Source organism: Vulpes lagopus, chromosome 21, assembly GCF_018345385.1.
Source record: "Vulpes lagopus strain Blue_001 chromosome 21, ASM1834538v1, whole genome shotgun sequence".
Classification (NCBI taxonomy): domain Eukaryota; kingdom Metazoa; phylum Chordata; class Mammalia; order Carnivora; family Canidae; genus Vulpes; species Vulpes lagopus.
In genome coordinates, this window is record NC_054844.1 from 29,523,381 (window position 1) to 29,532,481 (window position 9,101).

At 36.6% G+C, this 9,101-nt stretch overlaps 1 protein-coding gene across 7 annotated transcripts in view; it reads left to right on the forward strand.

The window, feature by feature from the left end:
* Window positions 1–9,101, forward strand: part of DNM1L (dynamin 1 like) — a 52,784-nt gene that overhangs the window by 41,670 nt on the left and 2,013 nt on the right. For 3 of the 7 annotated variants that reach the window (XM_041735976.1, XM_041735978.1, XM_041735982.1), the window contains 10 exons: window positions 325–445; window positions 663–818; window positions 1,066–1,155; window positions 2,773–2,865; window positions 5,226–5,282; window positions 6,191–6,268; window positions 6,588–6,620; window positions 8,265–8,441; window positions 8,608–8,717; window positions 8,847–9,006. In XM_041735976.1, the coding sequence (XP_041591910.1) occupies window positions 325–445; window positions 663–818; window positions 1,066–1,155; window positions 2,773–2,865; window positions 5,226–5,282; window positions 6,191–6,268; window positions 6,588–6,620; window positions 8,265–8,441; window positions 8,608–8,717; window positions 8,847–9,006 (1,075 nt within the window). The remainder of the gene's footprint in view (window positions 1–324; window positions 446–662; window positions 819–1,065; window positions 1,156–2,772; window positions 2,866–5,225; window positions 5,283–6,190; window positions 6,269–6,587; window positions 6,621–8,264; window positions 8,442–8,607; window positions 8,718–8,846; window positions 9,007–9,101) is intronic. The other 4 variants (XM_041735977.1, XM_041735979.1, XM_041735980.1 and 1 more) reach the window with 2 other exon arrangements.

A 9,101-nucleotide genomic window follows, 5' to 3' on the forward strand; every position in this document is an offset into this window, starting at 1 on the left:
CTAAGGGCAGAGAAAAGATGTTTAATATTTCTTAGTTACCTGATGTTTTTGGACAGACCATTATTCTGTATGTGTGTCTGTGTGCATGCAAATACACACATGTGATGGATGCCTTTTGTGGAATGACTCTTGTTCATTAAAAGAAAAAAATTACAGAAACTGGTTCATAAGGGAGTTGAGAACACATGGAAATGATCTAAAAGTAATTGCTTATCTGAGACTTTATCAGACAATAAGACCTTAAAAGCTTATAGAAAGGCTTCTAACTTGTAGCTTCTTTCCCTTTTAATAATAATAGAAACCATATACTTCGTTGCCTTTCAGATGCGGTGGTGCTAGGATATGTTATATTTTCCATGAGACTTTTGGGCGAACTTTAGAATCTGTTGACCCACTAGGTGGCCTTAACACCATTGACATTTTGACTGCCATCAGAAATGCTACTGTGAGTATGCTCAATTTTTAGAAATTTTTTAAAAAGTTAAGGGTTTATTATAATTTTTAACCCATTAGCTATATCTTTAAAGGAATTGTATTTTTGCCCTCATACTTAATATCAGGAAGCACTTTTCATGAAAAATAACAAAAAACATGATTTATTTTAACTTAGGGAAGAATTAAAATTTAATATAGCTATAATAAGAGCTCAAAAATTTTTTTAGGGTCCTCGTCCTGCTTTGTTTGTGCCTGAAGTTTCATTTGAGCTATTGGTGAAGCGGCAAATCAAACGTCTGGAAGAACCCAGCCTGCGTTGTGTGGAACTGGTTCATGAGGAAATGCAAAGGATTATTCAGCACTGTAGCAATTATAGTACACAGGTAACTGAGAAATGTAACGTGTCAGATTAAGTAGTAAATAGACGTGAAGCGGTGGTTTTGTGGATTGGGAGGAAGTATGTAAGATGGGCTAAAAATAAGTTAAAAATCTGCATTTTTCCTTATCTGAAAGTGATTTGAAGTGTAATGCTATCTGTTGCTTAAAATCTAATTCAGTATTTTGGTGATTATTTAATTTTCCTTTAAACAAAGTAGACTGTTAAATTTTTCTTTCTTCTATCATTTATAGGAATTGTTGCGGTTTCCTAAACTTCATGATGCCATAGTTGAAGTAGTGACTTGTCTTCTTCGTAAGCGGTTACCTGTTACAAATGAAATGGTGAGCTGCTATTTTCACAAATCATCATGGTAACCACTAAAGAAATTTTTTTGTATAACAATAGGAGTACTTTAGAGTTTAAGCCATGTTTCCCAGTGTATTGGGAAGAAAAAGAAGTAAACTTCACTCTTATTTCAAAGGACACAAGTAATTCTGGCATGAAGTATAGTTTTCTTCATATTTTAATCACTGTTAGCCTACAGTTCTAGGTTTTCATAAGAATGGAGTTAGTGTTGACGATTGTGAATAGCTTTGCTATACTATATAGCACCACTGATCTAATGGAAAATTAGTTTAATAATCAGGCCCGGTAAACTGAGCTTTTATATAGCAAACTATTTTAGCTCTAGTACATCAGGGTAATTTGGCCACTTGTAGTTTTCTTGTTTGATGATGCAACACTGCAATATCATGGTTGCTTGCTGCTCTTTTCTGGGTTACTGCTATCCTTAAAAATGCTGAAATTGGCAAAAATAGGGGATAAGCATTTGAAATTGCCTTATGTCTCTATTTGTTGGCTGCGTGTTTTGTTTCCCTTTCTGGTCACTAGAAGTGCATTTGGATCCTTGGCTCAGGATGGTGGCGAGTCCCCGTGGAGGTTTACAAAGAGTACAAAACCATCCCTGGAAGTATAGAATGTGAGCGCTGCTATTTGGCGGTTTCCCTAGCGAGTGGAACCCCCAGACTGAGAGGAGCAGGATATAGTTAGCCTGATCTCAGTGTCTACCCAGTGACAGCACAGAATCATTGGAATTTCATTTGAATAGATGCTTTTCACCTTGGTTCTTGATGTTTTAGTACTCATCTAATACCCAATTTGTTAAGGCAGACAGCTGAAGGAGTTAATCTCTCTGCAATGCTGGGGAAATGAATTTCAACTTTCCTTTTTGATTATTGTCCTGTTTTGATTATTGTTATTAGGATTTCAGACCACATACAATATTTAAACTGTGTGTCTAAGGCTAATCAGTCATTATCTCAGGTCTTTCAATGTATCCTTTGCTCAAAGTTAACAGCTTTTATATCTGATTATGAAATGTTTTCGTATTGAAACTGAACTGAAACTTTGAAATGGATTAGCAGGTCATCTGAGGTTTTATTATTTTTAAAAGATTTTATTTATTCATGAGAGATACAGAGAGGCGGAGGCAGAGGCAGAGGGAGAAGCAGGGTCCCCCCCGAAGGGAGCCCGATGTGGGACTGGAACCCAGGACCCCAGGATCATGACCAGAGCCAAAGGCAGACGCTCAACCACTGGGCTGCCCAGGTGCCCCTGAACCTGAGTTTAGTAGCAAAATTATGTAAAGTCTTGGAACTTTAGGTTTGCATCAGGGAATTTTTTTTTTCCTCTAGCAAAGTACTTCTAACTACCTTAAGGTCACTTCCTCCCCTCCCTCTAAAGGGGGAAATGCATTCTTAGATGCTGAGATGTAAATTATTCAAAAGATAGAGCAAATTATATGGCATAACATGTATCAGTTGGAGTATAATTATTGACTATTAATTTAGGCATCAGTTTCCCATACTGTCTTTTTAAAAACTGTTTACTAAGTTTTGTTTCCTAAAGTAGTTAGGTCGCTGTATTTTTGTATACGGTCTAATTTTGTTTTTTTCTAGGTCCATAACTTAGTGGCGATTGAATTGGCTTATATCAACACAAAACATCCAGACTTTGCTGATGCATGTGGGCTAATGAACAATAATACAGAGGTAAATACCATTTGAATTGTCTCTTTAGAGAGAAAAAAATCTGTTGTAAATCAGTTGTATCAAATTTACCAAGCATGGGATAACTATAAAACATACATAGGCTATGTCATTTATTGTCTGTCATATCCCAGGAAGTATGACAGCATTACATTGTTACATAACTTTAATTGTCAAAACCACCTGGAGGCATTTTTCTCATTTTCTGTTTACACAATTGTAATTCAGAGGGGACCTGGGATTCACTGATTTAGTGTTGAAGGACTGCCTGCCTGATCCCTTTCAGTAACTGTTGTAGTTTATTCAGGTTGAAGAGTGCAAAACTAAGTGTGTTTAAAATAGTTTTCATTTGGCTCTGAAAGCTGAGAAGGAAACATTCCAAGAATTACCTAAATTAATTAATAGTAAATTTTCATCAGTGCTGGGGTGGTTGCATTTCATAGCTCTTTTTTTTTTTCCCATTTGAGTTGAATGTTGCAATGTTGTTTAAGATCTCACACAGCCAAGGCTAGTGGATAAAGCAATTTATCCAGATGCTGTTTTTTTCTTTCTTGGCTACTTTTATCCAAGAACAGTAAATTTTTCTGCTTACTCGTTAATCCAGTAAGACCTTAAGAGCCCTCTTCTTTATAAAATTTCCTTTTATGCATATGGATGGACAGAAAATTCTAAGCATGTAATTTGGAAACTGGAAGGGACCCTGGGGTCATCCGCTTCAGTCTTGGTTAAACAGATGAGGAGTCTGAGGCCCAGTATTGGTAACAGTATTTTTTTAGTGCTTATTTTGCTGGGCACTGTTGGAGGAAACAAGCACCTCTTTGTAACAGGTATAGGGAACTATTTTATAGCTATTTAGCAGAGGTGACTCAGTGTCAGAAAAGAAAAATTCAAAATGGACACTTTAAAGCACTTGGAAAGGGCACTGGGTAACCATTATGTAAAAATTAGCATGTAGACACTTAGAATAAAGATTTAGTTCTTGTAACATTGAAACCTCCTTCCATGGAAAACTAATGTATGGGACTTTGTGATACTGACAAGGTCATTTATGATGATTTCAGCTAAGTTTTTTTTTTTTTTTTTTAACAAATGAGCATGTCCCTGTTTTTAATGATTCATGACAAAGAACATTATTTGGATATTCTCAGTAATCTTTACAACAGCCTTTTAAGGTTAGATAATGTTAACAGACTACAAAACTGAGGGCTTGAAAGAGTTGGTAACCTGTCCAGTTAACAAAGTTAAATAAACGAGGACCATTGTCCAGGGCCAGCTGAGGTCATAACTGGTTGGTAATGGACTAGGATGAGAATTTCTGGGCTTTAGATTTTCCTGTGTTTTGCTTTGTGTCCTGTCCCTCTTCAATATGTACAATATGTAACAACCTTATTCTGAAGGTTGTTAAATCCCCATATTTTTCTTGTCTGCTCTATTTTTTTTATCACTGGATTCTCCCCATGAGAAAAATGAAAATCAGCCAAGTATCTGTCAAAAGAAAATCTTAAGTATAAAAGATCACAGTGGAAGCTTTGTTAACGTCTTTTTTGCAGGTTTGAGAGTGCTCATAAAATGGTTGCTCCTTAGGAGCAATTTTGACTTTATTTAACCTAAATGCTTTCCTAGGTCTTTGTCGCTCCCTGGGAAAGAGCTGTGAACACCTCCATCTTTCTGTTTGCACTCTTGCACCGGTCATGGTGCTTGACATACAGTAGGTGTTCACTACCTGTTGATTTGAACTTAACACTGTTTCTTAAGCTTTGTACCAGTTACCTGATATTAGCAAGTTAGAAGAGTGGGTGGTCATTCTGTTAAATTAGGTTTTTCTCTACTTTTATTCTGGGAGAGTTTAGAATAAAGGAAATGGAACATCCTGAAAGGATAATCTCTACCACAGTATTCAGGGTTTTGTGGGTGGGAATTGTGTGAATTTAACACAGAGGTGTGCAGGGTAGAGTGATTTTTAAAGGCTTACGTTTTCTGTCATTTGTGCGCTTAGAAGATTCCGCATGGTGTGCTAAAGGCTTATGCACACGTTTATGTGGGGACAGCTGAAACCATGGACGCCTAGTGGGAAAGGCAGAGATGTCGGCCCATTGCCCCTCAATTGAGAATCCCTGGTACAGGGAGCCACTATAACTGACGTTATATTGTATCCTTCAGGTGTGTTGGGCAGAAAAAAAGATTGAGAAGCATTGGGTTAAATGATTTGTTTGTTTTAAAATAAAATTGTGGCATGAGTCCCAACAGTGAGAGGATATACTGTAAGTTATTCCACACTTTTCAATTCAGCTGAACATTTTTTAGTAGGCTTCTATCTCAGTGCTCTGATAATCACTTTGGTTTGGTTTGGTTGTGTTTTATAGGAACAAAGGAGAAACAGGCTAGCAAGAGAATTACCTTCAGCTGTATCACGAGACAAGGTAAAAAAAAACTATTTTAAAAGTATATTCCCAATATGCAAAGGATTGATTGGTAAGCCTTACTACTACTCAGTTCTAGGAACAGTCTTTTCTTCATCTCCCTTTACTATTTCATTGGAACTGTTTCATTGTTTGAGTGAAGATATGCAAGTTTATTTAAAAATAGGTTGAAGTAAAAGATGATGGTATCTTGAAAACATTAGAAAAAATGCTTAAAGGTGAATTTTAAATACCAAGCTTTTATTTATTTTTAAAAAGATTTATTTTAGAAGAGAGTGACAGTGCACACAAGAGAGGGGGAGCGGGATCAAGGGAGAATGAGAGAGAGAATCTCAAGCAAACTCCAGGCTGAGAAGAGCCCAACACGGCTCCATATCAAGACCCCCAGATCATGACCTGAGCTGAAACTGGGAGTAGTCAGAGGCTTAACCAGCTGAGCCACCCAGGCACCCCAAAATATTGAGCTTTTAAAACAAAGCTTATGGTGACTTTATCAACTTTGTAAAATTAGTTGAAATGACTTTACTGTAACAAGGCATTTTGGAGAGAAGATAATGTGCACATAATAGGTTTTGGTTTTCTGTAACAGTTGCATAGATTAAAATGTATGTATACAAATGTGTTATCTTGAATTCTTTACCAGAAAAGATCTTACCAGATTCCAAAAGTAAAAATGAAGTTTTTGAATTTGGATTTTTCTTAGGTATTCATCTGAAGAAGGTTTTTTAACGAAGGTGACAATAATATAAGAAATACGAATAAGCCATAATTCTATATCCCATAATTACTTTTATTTCTCATGTTACTTTACTATTTTGATACAGAGCAGAAAAATTTACATTTATAGAACGTTTCTGAATGCACTTTTGGCATCCTTGATTTTCTTTCCCTGCATTTTTTGCCTTTAGTCTTATAAAGTTCCAAGTGCTTTGGCACCTGCCTCCCAGGAGCCCTCCCCTGCTGCTTCTGCTGAGGCTGATGGCAAGGTCTGTTCTGATTCTTAATCTAAGCCTGCATGCCTAGTTGTTTGGTGCAACATAATCATCTGGAGACACCACACTGTACAGTAATAGCAGAACATTAATGTGGGTTGTTGTGCTAAGGTTAGATCATTTCATTCTAATAGGAATCTTAAATTATGTAACAGCGTATACTTTATAAATTATTGTTGACATGCCTTTGCTTGTAATAAAGATGCACACAAAAATAATTTAAAGAGGAAATTATCCTGCATTTTTGAAATTCAGGCTATTGGTATTTAAATTTTGCTTGTTAAACTGCATGTTTTAACATATCTTTTAACAGTTAATTCAGGACAGCAGAAGAGAAACTAAAAATGTGAGTCTCTTGCTTCAGAATGGAAATGTACCTTTGGTTCTCATTGAAACACTGTCTTCAAAACCATTGGAGAAGCTGTTTGTACCATAGCATCTGCCCCTTGTCTGTGTTCCATTTTTTGTTTCTCTTACCTAACTAACCCTTCTAAGATGGCATTAGTTCTAGTTTTAACATTTCCTTAAATAACAACTACAGGCTTTCTCCTAGTTTTGATTTTAATATTGTGGTAGGGAATTGAGATTCCAGAGATGAAAATTAATACTTTTGAACATTTCCTCTTTAAAGGCTCTGAGCTCTGTCCAGTACTAATGGATAACCCTCTCCTGCTTTCTTGTGCTTCCATGCGGTTTGCCTTGTCACCCTAAACACCTAGCTTATTAACATGTGCCTTGGCAGCTTAAGCAAATTCAAAACAGGGACTGCGAGCGCTTGAGACTGTCAATTTTTGATCATCTTTTTTTGGGGAAGATGAAATCATCAATGACTCATTCAGACCCATCCTTATTTCTGGTTTTTCTGCCTTTGGCTCCTTTCCTCACTTAATTGTCCAGATGTAAGGTTCTGAACCTCAAAAGTTTATAAAGGTCTTACCTTCTCTCAGCCCACTGTGCTGAGGATTTATTGCTTTAAGTTTTATTTCACTCCTCGCATCACTCTGAATTTGCTGACTTTTTTTTTTAATCGTTCACTGGTGTTTAAAGATACAGTTACTCATTTTAACATTAGTGTATAAATATACTGCCTGTATTGAGCTATGGCATATCTTAACTAGCATATTTGAGGCAATCTGGGCCAGTATTTTGATTCAGAATGATACCCCAAACTGACTTTTGGAAAAATTAATTAACCATTCATCACCCTATAATTGACCCCCAGTTCTTTTTGTTTTGAAAGCTGATTTTTTTAACAATTGCCATAACACTCTGTAAGATCTTTTTAAGGAGCATCTAAAACTATTCTTATATGTTGATGAGTTACTGTTTTTTCCATTTTCCTAAACATTCTTTCTTGTATAAACTAACAGCTATCCTAGAAAAGAAGGTGCAGAAGTACTTGTGATTACTAGATTTCTTTCCACATTTTAGGCAGCTTCAAAGTCACTGCCAGCCTAAGAATTGTGAGTGTATCCTTGTTTTATTATTAGTTTTATTCTATGGTATTTTGTTGACCAGTAAAGATGTAAGCTAACTTAGAAAACTCTGAAGTTTTGGAGACATGAGTTCATAGAACTTTTGGAGAGATCATAGGTCAATAGTGTGTGAGATTACTTTGAAAAAATTAGGCTAAATGGCAGCTGTTTTTCCTTGTGCTTTTAATAAGTACTCTTGTTTTTAAGGGCAGTTTATGCTTTTCCCACAATCTGCTGTTAGAGGGGTTGGAGAAGAGGAAGAATATTAAAGTTAGCAAACGATAAAGAAAAATTAAATCTGTTGGCTGAGGCTTGCAAAGAAATGACAACAAAACCTCTTGTTTATGATAGCTCAGGGTTCCAGTTATACATGCCACCTACCATCTTTTTGAATAGAGGAAATTCCAGATGGGTACTGGATGTGTGTTCTCCTTGACTGCTGTCAAAGAAAATGAACTTTAGGTAATGTCAGGTATGATACAGTGGGAATAGGTTTTGGAATGTGTTTTTTTCAGGTTGCGGCTGGTGGTGGTGGGGTTGGAGATGGTGGTCAAGAACCAACAACAGGCAACTGGAGAGGAATGCTGAAAACTTCCAAAGCTGAAGAGTTACTGGCTGAGGAAAAATCAAAACCAATTCCAATTATGCCAGCGAGTCCACAAAAAGGCCACGCTGTAAATCTGCTGGATGTGGTAAGCCATGCAAATGGGTGAACACCGCTAAGATAACCAGATTGCTAGGAAAACACCTCAAAAGACAAAAGGAACTGAAAGTCACAAAAACTTCTGGAACTTTTAAATGTTGCTGATTCAAAATGGCACACAAGTAAAAATTTTTTCTTCCCCTCACTCTGTTTAGCCAGTGCCTGTTGCACGAAAACTATCTGCCCGTGAACAGCGAGATTGTGAGGTCATTGAACGACTCATCAAATCGTATTTTCTTATCGTCAGAAAGAACATTCAGGACAGGTTAGTACTATAGTATGAAATCAGATTAATATTGCTTGATGATTCCATTATCTGTTTTGAAAATACGTGTTTTAAAACTTAGGCTTTTATTCTAAATTAATGGATCATCTGTTGTGTTTTGTTTTGCAGTGTGCCAAAGGCAGTAATGCATTTTTTGGTTAATCATGTGAAAGATACTCTTCAGAGTGAGTTAGTAGGACAGCTGTATAAGTCATCCTTATTGGATGATCTTCTGACTGAATCTGAGGACATGGCACAGCGCAGGAAGGAAGCAGCTGACATGCTAAAGGTACTGTAAAGGGTTTTGAATTGTCACACTTGGGTGGTAGATGTAAACATTACACTGTTAAAAATGCATTCAGATCCTTGGGAGGTCTGTAGTCT